The following is a 16371-nucleotide window of genomic DNA, read 5'->3' on the forward strand; positions in this document are numbered from 1 at the left end:
CAGCCATTACCCCTGGCAGTGAAATTCTGCAAAGGGATCTGTGCTTGGGAAACCCATGCAGGACTTTGGAACATATGCACCTCTCGCGAACGCGCTGCGGCGTTTCAGCCGACGAGCTGGAAGATCCGTAAAAGACCGCACTGGGATCTTGCATCGGGGGGGGGGGGGATGTCTTCGTGAAGCTAATTAGGTGGTCTCTTCACATAAAGGTTAAGACTGTGTGTGTGCGTGTGAGTGTGTGTGACACTCAGCGCGTCAAGGGATCTGGACGCAGGTAGTTTTAACCAGGGGGCTGAATCTCGTATTTAGTCATTGTATATATGGAGCATGTGTCCATCTACCAGGAAAAGTAGGCTTATAGTTATAGAGGACACTTTTTTTCCCGCCCGAGCTGGGGATTAATTATTCTTTCTTAATTAGTGCCAATATTTAATTAGAAACATCATTTATTTAGGCTGAAGATTTCTGGTGCAGCCCTTCGCCTCGAGGCCCTGAAATAGATTCGGACGGCGGTGTCCTTATTTTGTGGAACACTTCTCCCGGCGTTACACCTGGAGCTGCTCCCGCGGTCAGTAAGTGCGTGGAGGGCAGGGTCAGGTGGCGCAGGCGACGGACGCAACGCTCGCATCAGCGGGGTGTGAAGGCACTTTGCTCAAGGCGATCGCTGCCATCTTCTCGTTTTCTGGAGCGGGTGTCTTAGACGCGTACGCACTGTGGTTTTCTGCCTCCTCCACCTTGTGCTTTCGCTGCGGCTGCAGCCTTTCCTGTTTCGACCTGCAGCTGCTTTCGGTCGAGTGTTCAGGTTCTCACCTTATGGGGCAGCTGGTAGTGTAGTGGTTACAAGTGCTGCCTTTGGCCCCAAAGGTTGTAGGTTTGGATCCCACTTCCAGCTGTAGTACCCTTGAGTGTGGTACTTACCCTAAATTACTCCAGTGAAAATACTCAGCTGTATAAATGGGTAAGTACTTGAATGTTGTAAGTCACTTTAGAGAAAAGTGTTAGAATAAAGGTAAATGTATCTGTTATGCACACATGCATCTTCAGAACCGCTTGTCCCATATGGGGTTGCAGGGAACCGGAGCCTACCTGGCAACACAGGGTGTAAGGCCAGAGGTGGGGAGGGGACACACCCAGGATGGGATGCCAGTCCATCGCAAGGCACCCCAAGCGGGACTCGAACCCCAGACCCACCAGAGAGCAGGACTGTGGTCCAACCCACTGTGCCACTGCACCCCCCATGTATCTGTTAACAAAAGTGAAATAGCAACTAAGCTTTATAGGTGTGCTAGAGTGTGTTCATGTCACTTGAGCACCACAGGTGCCAAAGTAACAGCTTAGTCTCCCATTCCTTTCCCAAAAGAAAGGAAGCTATTGCAGTACACTGTATTTACACCACTTTCATTCATTCAACCTACACTTTGCCCTAAAGCGACTTGCAAAGTTAAGCTACCACAATACTAAAACAGCAGTCGGTGACATTTTTTTTTTTTTTACAGGTGCTCTTGGATGTGGTAAGTAATTAACCTGGCTGTGTAACCCCCCTACTTTTCACTTTCCACTTTTCATACTTTGGATGCACACAGAAGCTGGCTGGCGCATCCAGTGCGTTGCGCGCAGAGCTAAAACGTACAGGTTTCGCACCTCCGCGATCAAGATCTGCGTTGCAGCAGTTAATTTATTGCATTTAGCCGTTTTTTTCTTTTTTTTTTTTTTTACGGCCATCGTGTTTTCATAGGTGGTATGTGGGTCAGTAGTGTTTTTTCACTCTTTTTCGCGCCACCTTTGTCACCGTCCGCAGCGCAGCGCCGCTGGAACAGTAGGGGGCGCTAACGCACGGGTTTCCTTTCAATTCAATAACTGTTGCAAGGGGCGGATCCGCTGCTGATCTTTTTATTATCAGATCAGTAGGCGGATGACACTCCCCCCCCCCGGATCTTTTTTCTTTGTACTTCTACAAATAACAATACCATTATGTGCGTATTTATCCGTGGAAATATCGCCATGGATTTTTAAAACCCTATATATATTACATTTAAATAGGCATAAAAAGCCGATAAAAAATGAAAATAACTGAACCCGCACAATACCGAGTCCACAGTAGCACTTGTTCACTTGGTCAGTGCCAAACTGCTAGTTACCCTTGTCGTAACCCCAGCTTTTCAATGAGTAATATAAGTAGCCTTTGGGTTTCACTTTCATGGCCACCGTTAACGGACACTGATCTCTCTTCTTCGACGGTCAACGATTGGTTTGCGTCCCTCCTAAAACCGCCGGATGCAACTGGGTCCCTCATCCGCCATTTGGGATCTGCGGCTCCATTAGTTTATACTGCACTTTAACAGATCGACTAAACCGTAATGGCGGTAGTTTTAAGTGTCCGTAAACCCTACGTCTTAGGGTGAATCCCCTCGTCTTAGTCTCGCCTTAGATGATTGGCTTCTCTGCCGCAAACATGTAAAACTCTTAGTTCTGATTGGTAGAGAGACCTGTCAATCGCGTAGGATAGGACGGGTACCAGAGAAGCTGAGGCTGCGCGTGTCCCTTCCTAGGTTCAGGCAGCACCATCCGGCTCCGGGGAGTCGACAGTACGCGCCGCCTGTTTTTGATCTCGAAGAAGCCGGTCCCGGGTGTTTTTTTATTTTTCATTTTTTTGTTTATTTTCTTTGTTTCATCTCTATGTCTCTGCCGCATAGGACGACGCTGCTACAGGCGAGCTAACAAACAGACGCCCGGATCAGATGGAAGAAATAAGTTGACTGTTCGGCCGTGGAAGAGTTTTGTTTTCGTCGCTCCGGGAGAGAAAAGGGGGGCGCGAGCAGCGGTCGGAGCGATGCGGGTTTCTGGGAACGTGGAGCTGCGGGACTCGCTTCGTTTTTAAGGCTCGACGCCGGTAGCCGAGGAGCCGTGCAGCCGAGACCAGGCTGGCCGAGGGACGTAGCCTAGGGGACGGCGCGGCATCTTCGCCGTCTCGGCGCTTCACTCCACGGCCCTCCCGCCGGAGAGAGATTTGGATCTGTCTGTCACGTCGGATATTTTTGTTTTTCCCTCTTTCATTTGTGTTTGGCGCTGAAAGCGGGTGGCGAACCGGCCCGGCCGCCCCGTCCAGCCAGCCAGCCAGCCCCCCTCGACCGAGGCTTGGAACCGCGGCAGCGCTGGATGCGTCCGCTCGGCCGGCATGGGGCGATTTAAACGGATGAACCTCCCGTTTGCCGAGTGACAATTTGACAATAAAAAGAAGATGAAGGTCCTGTTTCCCTGCTAACGGGGAAAGGCGGGGAACTCGGCCGGTTTGGAGCGGACTGGGGGGGAGGTGGGTCGGCGCTTCCAGCATGACGGAGCTCCAGGGCCCCGGAGGGCGCCTTCACTGAGGGGGGAAGCGGGATTTTTTTTTTTTACCTGCATAGTCAATATAATTCAATTTCAATGAACCGAGCAGTCAGGATATCATGAATTCGCATGATAGTGGCTGTAAATGAAAGATATACAACAGAAATAGATAAAAAGGGTGAAGTGGGAGAAGTAGGTCAGATGGGAGATGATAAGGCTGAGGGCGACAGCTGCCTCGTTCCTCATAGTAACATTTCGGCTTCTGTTTTCTTTATTTCCTTTAATTTAGTCATTTTTGTGCCACGTTAGTCGTGTCCAGGTGACCGCTTGACAGCCACCTGCCCGACTCCCATCTCCTTTTCTGAAAAAGGAGGTGAATTTTATTCCTCGAACCACCACCACTACCACCTCCACCAGCCCTTCCCTTCCCTTCCCTTCTCGCACTTTTTATTTTTGCTTTTCGTTGCTCCTCGTTTGGCTGCCGCTGGGCCCATGGCTCTGTGCGGCACCACGGCCACCAACGCAGCCAAGATGATGGCCGCGTACAACGGCGGCGCCTCGGCCGTGTCCGCCCACCACCCGCACCATCACCACCAGCTGGCGCACCTGCCGCCGCCCCACCTGCACCACCACCACCACCACCCGGGCCAGCAGCATCACCTGCAGCACCCCGGCTCGGCCGCCGCCGTCCACCCGGTGCAGCAGCACGCCTCCACGGCCGCCGCGGCCGCAGCGGCCGCCGCTGCCGCCGTCATGCTGAACCCGAGCCAGCAGCAGCCCTACTTCCCATCTCCGGCCCCCGGTCAGGCCCCAGGTCCTGCTGCAGCGGCGGCCCCGGCCCAGGTGCAGGCTGCGGCGGCCGCGGCGGTCAAAGCGCACCACCATCACCACCACCAGCACCCGCAGCACCTGCAGCAGCAGCTGGACATCGAGCCCGACAGGCCGATCGGATACGGGGCCTTCGGGGTCGTGTGGTGAGTGAGCGCCGGCGCCGGCTAATTATATAAACTATTATTATTATTATTATTATTATTGATGATCAGTCATAAATAAAGCCCGCCGCTAGTAGTACTACTAGTCGAGTCGCTGTTGCCCTTTTTTTCCCCCCCTTGGCTAAATGATTCAGAGAGGTGTTGGTACTTTCGAGTTTTTCGGGGAAGCCAGGTGCTGAAATGAAGCGTGCTGTTGTTGGCGCCACTCGCTGCGTGGAAGCGCCTTAACCCGCGTCTCGAGGCCACTTGCACTGCGTAGAGCGAGACTCACTGTTTTGCGCCACGAGCCTCGCGGGTGGCGGGAGTGAGGCATGACGGGATGGGCACGCGGTGACACGCACGGCACTGTAGTGTGTTCGTGGACTCGGAGAGCACGGCGTTGCGGCTCAAACGGCTGTGTTTGTGTCAGAATCCGTCCCCCGTTCGCCGCGATGTCGGACTGCAGGTGCAGCCGAGAAGCGTTGGGGGTCTCGCCTTCCTTCCGCCTGTCGCTCGTGTGCTGCTGGTCCAGAGAGCTGGAGTCCTGCTGCGTGACCCGCTGTGCGTGTGTGTGTGTGTGTGTGTGTGTGTGTGTGTGTGTGTGTGTGAGTCGGGCCCTGGAGCTCAGAGCAGCGCCCTGTGTCACTCACTGTCTCTACATCCTTCCACTTCATCCATATGCTCTTTTAAGAGATTAAACTTTTGAGCCTTTTCAACAGATTCTACAGGGCATCGGCTCGCCTGTGTCGAAATAAACCCTGAGGACTGGCGGTCCACGTGCTGCCGATGGGGGGAGAGAGAAGCCTGTTTGTGGGATGAAGCCACGTCTCTTTCTTTGCCTCCTTTTTTGTACTTATTCAAGCTATGAAGTGTTTAGTGCGCAGCATAATTAAGGATACTGGCATTCCGGCAGGGATCCTTTTATGTCTAACACACGTTATCTATTAATTTTGGAACTGTGATGTTGGTCACAGCTGTAGCTGGGCCAGCAGGTGGCATAACAATTAAAACCCCTTGAGATGTGAAGGTTCTGGTGACACTTGGGGACTTCGCTCAAGTTCTGCTCCCCTGTCCACTGCTGCTGTACGTTTGAGAAAGATACTTGCCTGATTTCTGTAGTAAAAATGCCAAGCTGTATAAGTGGGTCAGATACAGTAAATTTGAGTAATGTCCTCTAATCTGCCAGTCCGTTAATCTATAATCGGTGTAACAGTCTTGTCCTACTGGATTGATAGTGCTTTGAGTGTGTGAGTGATATCTCATATAGTATATGAAGGAGCTGGTGCTCTGATGAGCAACCCTAATTTGTCTTGGAGAAGTTTGCTATCATCTCCTATCCTTGAACCATCAACAAAAATGGGACACAAATAGCTGGATTGTTCCTTCACATAATGCTGTAGGTGAGCCGCTGAGTCGTATTCTTGGGATATCGAGTCCTATTCTTGTTCTCTCCCTTAAGTAACCGATAGTTGTAAACAGTGACTAATTTGCCTGTGACGTTTCAGCTCCCGTGTTGCTGTGGAGGACAGATTTGTTTTTGAGGAATTCCGCCAAACACGAACCGCAACATTGCAAAAGCCCAGCAGCTGGGATGCTGAAAATAAAACGATTGTCTGCCGTGTCTGAAAACTCCGCTGGCATACCAGGAAGTTTGTGCTCTCCTGGAAAACAAGCAGTTTGACATTGTTGTATTGCATCCAAGGGGATACTGGCAAATATGCTGTTGAACCACTACCTGACTTACCTGAAAATACTGTACGATTAAAGGTGATTTCACAAAGGCTTTACAAGTTAGGTTCAGATCCCCTTACTAAACAAGTAATGCAGGAAGAATTGAGCTGAATTACGGACTCAGATGCTGTAATTTCAGTAAAATGTCACAACAATGACAGCTGTTAGGTTGATGGCTTAGATAATGTCTTGATGCCCTGTGGTTTAGTTCAGATTAGTTCAGGTGTGTTCTCTTGAAGAGCTGTTACCATTTCAGGGCATTAAACCTATGTTGTCAGGCTCTTTTTCAGATGAAGAACTCCAGATGTACAACGTAATATTTCACGATGCTGTGGTATGTGCTGCCACATGCAGTCGTACCAGTTGTGCGTCTTCAAAAAAAAAAAACAAACAAGCCTGGTGGGTGCAGCTGATGGGCTTTCCATCTCCTCATGCATCATTGCTCTCTCAACTGCTGCCTGCAATCTTAGCCTGACCTTTTCCCAGAATTGCTTCCTGTTTGTCCATCGTCATCTTCTAATCTGTACTGGCTCTCAGGCTGTTGATGACTGTAGTGAATGGAGGAGGCCTCCACACCTGGCTTTACTTGCTATGCAGGGCAGGTACGACAGTCTCAGCGGGAGCATCCAGTTCATCATGTCAGTGCCGCTGCGGATTGGCACCAGATTGGCCCTGCAGTGGGTGGGGCTGAGCGTGGTGTCAGAGAGTGCTCCGCTATCCAGTCGGTGCTTACCGAGGCATGCAGCTGCGAATACCCTTCCCGCCATGCGGATGTGCGTCCCGTGCTTAAGCAGGGGTCCAGATGGGTTAAAATTTAATTCCCCCCACCAGCTTTCCTTGTACTGTGTTCTTGAGCAGAGAACACTAAAAATAACTGCGATATGCTAGAGAAAGAGGCCTTTTATCCTTATCCTCCGCTGCCTGGTTCGGGTCAGGAAAGCTTTTAAGTCTTTGGGTTATGAGCAGTGAGAAATATTACCTCAGGATGATATCTGTCAACTCTAAAATTAAGAAATATTCATCCATCAAAAACCAACTATAAATCTAAGCATGTGAGAGGTCCTGAATTTTTATAAAATGAAATCAGTTCACAAAGCTTACGAGTGAGGCATGAGGATATTAAAAGCGTCATCTTGTCAGTCCCCATTGTATTGTTTTTAAAAGCAATTACTTTCCCCTGATGTTTGGATAAGGCTCTTGTAATAAAAACCAACCAGTGAGCTTTTTTTGTGGCTTGTATTTAGGCGCTGCTGTCTTCACAGCTGTGAGGTTGTGACTGGGAGAAGGAGGAGGCGTGAGGCAATGCTTCACTCGCTAGGAAATCGTTAAAGGCCGGCCTTTTGGTCCAGTTTACTCCGCGTTCGCGTATTTCTCTTCATTTCTCGGGGCGGCGCTCCTGCTGCAGACCGCGAGGCTACAAGCGAAAGATGGAGGTCAGAGAAGAAAGGTCCAGCTTCTCTGTGATCCTTGCTTTTATTACACTTGTGGGTCGAAGGTTGTGTCTGAGTCTTACTAGTCTCATTTAAGGGGTTTTTTTTTTTTTGTTGTTTGTTTTTTTTTTCGTTTTTGTGTTTTGGAAAGAAGTTTTCTGTCAACCTGCCTCCCCTTACCACGTTTTAAATGTTTTGCTTCTCCCAGGTCTGCGTTTTACGTTGAATTGTATTTCGGTGTATAATATAGGAGCTGTTCATGGAATGCAGGTTTGTGGGTTAGTGAAGTGTTGTTATGCTTACGGGGAGGGTTTATTGCCCTGCTGACCCCCTGATGTTAAATCCCCGGCTGTGCAGTAAAGATCTACTACTCTTGATGATGGAGAGGTCTTAGGAATACTGCTGGTAGCAAATGAGCGGCAGCCATTTTAAAATGCCCTCGGCAGATACATGCGTGTGATAAAGTGCTTTTGTAGCAAAGGGCATAACAATGATTTGCGGGGTCGAGAAAGGGGTATATCTAATTTTTCTGAGTCTCGGGCTGCAATAAAATTTTTCACAACTTTGCTGTAGGGACCAACCTGTTACCTGCGTTACGTAGCTTAGGTACAACAGACTTTTGATATAGTTCTTATGGTGGCATCTAGGTTCCGGGCCAATCGTAGCAAACAATAGTTTTCATTACATCACTTTTTTAGCACTAGCAGTTACGGGAGTTAAGACAAAATTATGTGAAATGGTAAGGAATTTCTAAAATGTCAAAGCTTCCTGGTATCAGAAAGCATTACTCGACTTCTTCTTAAATAATGTACTATGAGTTTTTAAAATTTTGCCAGTGTGTTAGACAAAAGCTTTTGTACATTTTGGACTTCCAGCTTGAGTAACTCGGTAAGACGAATCTGACATTTGTGCGAAGCTGGAACACACGTTCTCAGTGTAGACAAACCTGAGGTATTTTCTTAAAGATCTCCTGTACTGGCTTGTCTTCTCAGATTTAATCGCAGACAAACTAGAATCTGCTGTTCTGGTCACAAGACACCGGAAGAGTGTTTATTCTTCCATCTTATTCAATATATTCTGAGGGATACAAGACCAGATAATGCACTTTGCAAAAGTTATCACATGATTGCATTGGTGAAATGTTGAATCGTTTGAGCCCTAATAGAACTATGTCTTTGTTTGATATGATGGTTACTTGGTCACGAGTAGATTTTACATTGGAGGAAGAAATATGGAGTTAACATACTACACTGTTTCCAGAGATTTGAGATTGGAGAAATATCAAATGCATGTAAATTTAAGAAATATTCTGAAAGCTTACAAGTCACCTCTCCCCTTGCATAACAAATATGATGCTGAACTGTTTCAAGTGATCTATAAACCATGATGCCATAAAGCACTAGATGCCACTTTACAAGCACTGTGTGATGGCTGCTGTGTGTTGTGCAGAACCTTCTGTTTATTTATTTATGCATTTGTTTATTTCCAACCTTGTTTGGATCTTACGATATAGGCGTGCGCCCTTAAGACACTGAGTAGTAGGAGCCATCTTCTTAGAATCCCTGGAGTTTGTTGCTAGGAAACCTGACATCACACTTCAGCAGCGTTTTATATCGCAGCACGATTCATAAACACTCAACAGGCTCCTGGTCTGGGTCCAGCATCCTATTGTTTCGTTGCTGCCAGGAGGTCAGGGGTCTGTGTTTTAACGCTGTTTTATGAGGAGCTCAGCAACCCCTTCCCCATAAGCTGTGAGCGATGCTGGTTTTCCAAAAGGTCAGTAAGTTTGGCAGTTTGTTGTCTTTCAGAATATATTTGCAAAAATAGGGAACATCGGCAACACTGTACCATGTGGGGTGCTCACTCCAATCTACAGCTTGATTCCCCCATTGCCAGCATTTCCTGAGACCTCCCTGGGTGGTTTTGTCAAGGAGTGCGGTTGCTGTACTGGTTTTGCGTGCAGTTTTCTGTGCTACTGTGGTTCGTGTACCCAGCATGGAGTGCTTATTTGGTCAGCCGTTGGCGTGCAGCTGTATTCGATGCTTCGGTACCAGCCACCCTATGCAGGTCTAGAGGGCCGCTTGTTACAGGTTCTCACTGCATTCTCTGCCTTCTCCCTTTCCACCCTCCTGCATTGCAAGTTGGTGGGATTTGATACCTTTGACCAAGGGCCAGAGAACCTGATGAAAAACACTGAAGTGAAACAAGTTTGTATTGTCAAATGTAAAAATAAACTCTCCCACTCCTCATCCCACCGGTGCGAGCGTAATAGTAGCAGGGAAGGCGTTTGTGTTTGAACAGCAAGCATAGATTTTGCTGTGTCAGAATAATTCTGGCTTGGTACCTCAGTCAGTATCCAAAAAAAATTAATTCCATCTTTTCCGTTTCGATTCAGAACGCACTTTTGTACCAGTGTTTACATTTGTAACAATACTTTTGGTTACATAAGCAAAAAATGTAAACTGAGAGAATTAAGTTTTTAATTTTAAAGATACAACAAAAATGTAGAAAAATGGAGCTGTCCTTTTGAGCTGAACTGGTCATAATTGAAACGTTTCACAGTTTGAATGTGAAGTGTTCCACGTAGTTTGTAATTACAGTCCGATTAATCGTTCCCGTGTATTTCAGATTACAAATTGCATGTCTGTAATTGACCCCAGGTCTGGTGCAGACAATGCAGCTCCGTCTAAGGTCCTTGATGCTGTGTCACTCAAGAGCCTCCATCAGCTCCTTCTCAAGTTAATTGCACTGCTGAGACCTTAAATGTTGCCAGATACAAAAAGTCTGCCATATTTTCCCCTCTCCCTGGTTTTTAATCCACCCCGTCCAGATGGCGACATCAATGTTCCATCTCATGCATTATGATGCCTGTTTTTACTCCCCCCCCCCCCCCCCCCCCCCCTTCTCGAGGCATTGTGGTGGCACCGGTGGCTCCGGTGGCTCCGGGGCTTTTAGTCCCTGCAGCACGAAAGGCTTGCAGACAGCCCCGGCATTTATAGGAACCGCAACCGTCAAAGGCAGCTCTTAAGAGGCCTGCCTCTGGCAGGATTGCTGGCCGAGACGCGAGCCCGCCTCACCTTTGAAGTGCGGTGCAGGCCTTCTGTCGTGTGCTGTTAACCCTTTACCCCACCCCATTGCCTCCTGCCCCTCTTCAGCCACCCTGTTTGGAACAGTCTGCTGAGCTATCTGTCAAAGTCTGAGCTGTCCAGCAAGTCATCCATATCACAGTGGGTGGAGAATGCATGCATTTACATTTCAATATACTGATACATGGGGTTTTTTGATTTGCGAATATAGCTGGTTCTTTGACCTGGTGTTCAGATGTTATTGTCTAATTTTAGTGACCAGTTTTGACTGTCACATCATTGTCATGCCCCCAACCACCGCACCTGCACCAAATCACGGAGACCAGGTGTAAAGAGGCTGGCCGGACAACTGCAGACTGCAGAACCTTGTTTGAGCAACTGCAACTCCGTGCGATCTGTGTTCTCCCTTGTGCTGTTCTTCACTTCCTCCTCCCTTGCCCTCGGGCGACTCCCCTGGTTCCTCTACTCCTTGCTCGTGTCCTCTCAACTCCGGCTCGTGAACACCACCTCAGACGACGAACGCCGATCGACCGATCCTTGCCTGTCCCCGACTGTTCTCTCGGCTAGCCCTTAGTAAAGAAGCACCTGCAACTGAGTCCCATTTGTAGGCTTCTTGTTGGACTATTACACGTTATCTTTTTTGTCTGCTTTTATAAAATTAAATTCTGTGACATTCACAAAAACAGCTTTTATAAATGTAGCTCTCTATACTGCACTCAGCCTTGTCTCTTTACATTACCTGCAATGGACCTGGCAAGGAGTATTTCCATTGCTGACCCCAGTGGAACCAAACCAGTTGTATTTGCGTGTAATGGGGTATTTTCCACCAGCAAAGCTGAAGTTTACTTGAGGTCCCGCTGTGTTAAGAGCTGCCTAGGTTTTAACATGTGACTTGCCGGCATCGAGGTGCAGTAGTGGCATGCGGTCTGAGCAGCAGCTCTGGGAAGGTGGGCTGTTTTAGAGGAAAAGAAACTTTTTACTCGTGCTCTGCAGCATTAGGGCTTGAGTGCTTTTCCCCCCTAAAGCCAGTGGTTATGCTGAATTAAGAGAACTGAGGTGTAACTGCAAAATGTGGTGCTCAAGTGCAACAGCCCCTCAGTGCAGCTCATAGGAACCCATCGTTAATTTTGGGTTCAGGCATTTTGGCATATATAGGGTTAACCACCTCACTTTCTCCACGTGGGAGCTTGGAGAAAAAGCTGGAGCTGATTAGAGCATCCTGAGGAAATGTGGAAGATGGCTGATAAAGCCATCGATTATGAGTCTCGGGGGGAGACGGGAGCGGGCCGCTACTCCGGCGTCTTAATTACACAGTCCCCTCCCCTCTTCCCCGCTTGACAAACAGCATGCTATTTTCTCACTCCTGTTTCTGCAAGGGAAGCTCTGCTGCAGAGATAGAGATGTTTCACCCTCAGCGAGGACTCTGCAGTCTCGGCACAGTGGAGGGGACCGTGCCTCTTGAGCAGGGGATGGAGGGGGAGCGGCGAGCAGAGTGCTGCTCCTGGAACACCTTACCAGAGTCCTCAGTCAACTAACACAAAGGGTCAGGAGCCTCTGTGCAAGATTGCAGTTGCAGGTAGATATAATGCATGTGAAAATTTATACGTACCATACCGGTTAAAGGTTGGAGGACATCTGGGCAACACTTTTGAGATGAGGTGTACAAGGAAAGCAATCCACTATCTCCTACATCCCTGGGAACTGCTGTACAAGAGCTGAAAAGGCATGATTTCGTACCAAAACTTGTGGGGGGGAAAACTAGCTTTCATCAACTTGACGCATACTTTTCAGTGGAACATATTTATGAAGAATGAATGTTGTCTATATAGATGTATACAAAATGTGTATTGTTGCTTGTAGGTGTACGTGGAGGTTGTGCAGCAGTGCTGAACAATGTGTGTCAATGGAAGTGTTGAGTGCTCGTTTGCTAAGTGACAGTCACATTTTTCTTGTAGTGCAGGTGTTTTCCAGCAAGGATTTTGGAGATATTTTCATAATCGCACCTTCCAGTATTGCACCTACCAAGCAAAGAGTGAAATGTCTTTAAATTTTTTGTAAAGGGGTTTTCCTCTCTGCAGGATACTCACTGATACTTGCGCTGAATTCTAAATCAGATTATGTTGGTGGAAGTTTATACTCGTAAAGCACACGATTCCCTTTTTCCGTATTTCCACTACTATGCAAATGTTTGCTCAATTATCTCTTTTTGATGTTAATTTAGTGATATGTTGAATCCTTGTGTCCCCCCCCCCCCCCTTCTTTTGCATGATATTTAGAAATAGAGCCAAGTGCCATTTATTGTTTCATAATTTTATTTCCCCCTGTAGGAAAAAGCAGAAGACACAAGGGAAAACTGGCAGTGTGTTGACCGCAAACCAGGGTTTTATCTGCTGGCCTTGTATTTAAATCCACCACAGTCCCTTCTGCCTTTGGCCATGTTTATCGACCCACCTTGCCGAGGGGCTGCGCCCCTTGCACTTAGCACCACAGATTTTTTTTTCTGGATTGTCTTCTCATTCTAATTTTCCGTACATTTGGAGTGAGCTGCCTTGCTGATTGCCACCACTCGCCCCCCCCATGTGATAAAGGGTTCCGCTCAGTACATTTCACCAGGTTCTGACCTAGTCCTATATTCATCACAAATGATACCCATATTTAATAAAATGCATTATATTTTTAAGCTCTGTAATTAGTGACCACTGTTGCTGACTGGAAATTGCATTGGATTTTTCATCCAGTTTGTCTGATACATTAATTTTTTTATTGTGGTGTGCGATAGTTTAAATTGCCTTGTGGACACAATTGTTCCCTGTAAAATAAAAGTGGAAAATTGAAAGAGTTCCTCATTCCGGAAAGACGATCACTTCTACTGTCAGCAGGAAAAGACGTCTCTTTTCTATGAGTCTGCTAAATGAATAAGTATAAATGTCTCCTGGGTGTCCTGTTGGAGTGGCGTCTTCACTTGAGGTAGTGTTTGAAAACTGTTAGTCGGTTGTTTACTATGGTAGGCACTGGTCGATCTGCGAGGCCTGGTGCTGACTGGCTGGAAGGGATGTGCAGCACCCTTCGGAGTCCTCCCCTGTATCTCCTTATCGGCGTGGAACACCTGCTGCGTGGCCTTATGTGACGCAACCCCCTGACCACTGTTCACCAGCCTGGGCAGATTAAAAAAAAAAAAAAGTCTTGTCCTTAAAACCACTGGTGCCTCTTCCTCCTTCACCTCCTTTTGCCTGTTCCCTTTACAAAGGGTCAAGCCTCACCCAGAAACAGGAAATGAACAGCCTCTTATGTCGAAGCACCAGCGTCATGCCATCCTTAGTGCTGAAGTCTCCGTTTATGACTTTACTGATTTGTATTTTTCATTCTTCCCTCCGGGCAGTTTTATTGGAGCCGGTGGGTCAGCAGGGGCCCCCACAGTCCCTGTTGCAGCAGACCCTTCCGCTGCGTGTATTTCAGCAGCTGTGCAGTGAAGTGAGGTGTTCAGGCGTCCTACCCCTCTTTGTACCTACTGTGTGTCCTGCCCCCAAAGGCCCCCCCCCCCCCCCCCACTGTAATTACCAATGTTGTTAGCCTGCCATATGTTTGTCTCCCTTATCCTATTTGAGAGGGTTTACCTTGGGGTGATGTGGTGAAGAAGCAGGGGAGGGGGGAATGGAATGTGTTTCTGCTAATGACACGTGCTGTCACCACCCAACTCCCACCCCCATCATGCATCTCTGGGCAGACCTGCTCCTCTGCACAGCTCTCTGCCCCCCTCTGTAGGGGGGCTCCTAGTCTAATAACAGGCCAGCACTACTGCTTCACAAAGCCCTGAAGCTCAGCTTGGCTGGGGGGGCAGCACAGTAGACATGCCCCCCTTCCTATAAAGAAATACTCTGGCTAATAGGCCGCTCGCCGCTTAGAGGGGAGTGGAGTCAGAGATTTGCTCTGAGAAAGGTGCAGGCTTTTTCTCCAAGGAAACACTGAGTACGAAGACTGCGTTTTACTCCCTTTGTGCTTGCTCCAAAGAGGTGAAAAAAATATTTGATTTTGATACGTGGGAAAAATTGTTAGAGGATGAGAAGCAGTATACCTCTCATCTGTCTTTTTTTCCCCAATCCCAAATTTCCAAATCGCAGCAGGGGCTCCTTTGTCTGTGCCTGTTTTTCAGCCAGAGAGCTGGGGAAGGGCACAAAAGAGTTGCGTACAATCCATTATCTACCATCAACCCCCCGGTCTTCTGCTGTCTCCGGCTGATCGATCCTGACAGCGGCTCTGTTCCGTGAGCGTGTGTCGGGGGGGGGGGGCTTGCACTAGACTGCGTGTCTGTGTGCTGTGTACAAGCGTGTGCGTGCAGGCCCGTGTTGATCCGTGTTTCCAATATCGTCGTCCTGCACAGACGAAACGCCCCAAGTTGGTCTTGTCTGATAGAAGACCCGCTCCACCCCCTGTGAAACCTTTCCAAATTCAGTAGATGCTTCTTGATCACTGATTACCAAAGCCCCACAGCTTATCATGAGCGCTGGAGAAACCTCTAGGGTGACTTGACGTCAGAGCACAAGGGGACTGATCAAAAAAATGGTTTGGCGTAAGATGATTAAACTGTTACCAGACCTGTCTCAGTAACCCCCTTAAGATTAATTAGTCCATGCGTGTAACATGTGCCACCAACTTCATGGCTATGACTACAACTTTGAGAAACCATGTGATGTACTATGGGTAGAAGCAGAGCACAACATGCTAGAGTCCATTAGTGGCTCTATTAATAACAAAATGTCCAGCTGTTGTGTGTTGTAATTCAAGTGTCTGCATTTCCTTGGTTCCTGGTTGCAGTCTACTTTTCGATAACATTTGCTGATTTTTATCCTCCTGGTAGGCGATACCCCTTCACCAACTTTCTTTGCTGGCTACCTGTGGAGCTGCCCTGACTCTCCGCATTGGCAGCATCATTAGACCAGAGTTAAGTGCCCAAGGCTCATTTTTAGCCTACATGGCTGAATTAACGTTCAATACTCCATTGGGAAAATATGCTTTTGTGATTTGGATGCCCATTTGAATTTGTGCCATTTTGAGACCTGTGCCAAATATTTAATGAATTGAAATGAAGCTGTAAATGATTAATAAAAATAATTGATGGGGCATTTGCAAGGTTTGGCTGGCAGTGGGCCACATCTGATCAATCCAAGAAGAAACTAAAGGAGTGTTTGTTGAATTCATTTGACCAGCTGATTAAGGAGTCCATCCTTCTACTGTATATAAAGGGTGAAGGATGCTGATGAGATAGATGGCCAGCCTTACATTTTTCAGGGATCAGTCTGATGACCCATGCATGCAGTGCCTGAGCACAATGACAGTGACATTTCAGTAAGATGTGGGGGAGCAGCTGGCAGTTTCTGGTTGCTGGCTGCTACTAGCTGTCCCTAGGCTTTGTCCACCCTGCAGATGCTTTAGTTAACTCACTTTAACAGTCCCATAAAGCCAAGTCTGCCTGAAAGCCTTTAATAAAGTTCTTCTCTTAAAGGCGAGGCAGACACTAGTGGTTCTTTGCACTGCCTCACAGTTCCTGGAACAGACTTGGGTCTTTATCATCACTCCAGGCTTTGTCTCATTACTGTACCACCTCTGTCTGCACTGTCCCACTCTTCTGCCTCATTTTTTTTCCACCAGCTTAGTGATTCTTTTTTTAAAAAATGATTTGGGTTTGTATTTATTCATTTTGCTGTGACTCCCAAAGAAGGTGTTAGATTTGTACTCTGAAGTACTTATTTACCCATTAGAATTATTTACCCATTTATATAGATGGGGTAATTTTTACTGGCTTGCTTCAGAACTAACCTGTTCATGTGT

At 47.7% G+C, this 16371-nt stretch overlaps 1 protein-coding gene across 1 annotated transcript in view; it reads left to right on the forward strand.

Annotated features, from left to right (window-relative positions):
• The first annotated feature begins 2517 nt into the window (after nt 1-2517).
• The window catches only part of nlk2 (nemo-like kinase, type 2), a 45673-nt gene continuing 31819 nt past the window's right edge, over nt 2518-16371 (forward strand). The window contains exon 1 of the mRNA XM_029255773.1: nt 2518-4301. Coding sequence (XP_029111606.1) covers nt 3820-4301 — 482 coding nt within the window. The 5' untranslated portion in view covers nt 2518-3819. The remainder of the gene's footprint in view (nt 4302-16371) is intronic.

Source organism: Scleropages formosus, chromosome 10 (genome assembly GCF_900964775.1).
Source record: "Scleropages formosus chromosome 10, fSclFor1.1, whole genome shotgun sequence".
Classification (NCBI taxonomy): domain Eukaryota; kingdom Metazoa; phylum Chordata; class Actinopteri; order Osteoglossiformes; family Osteoglossidae; genus Scleropages; species Scleropages formosus.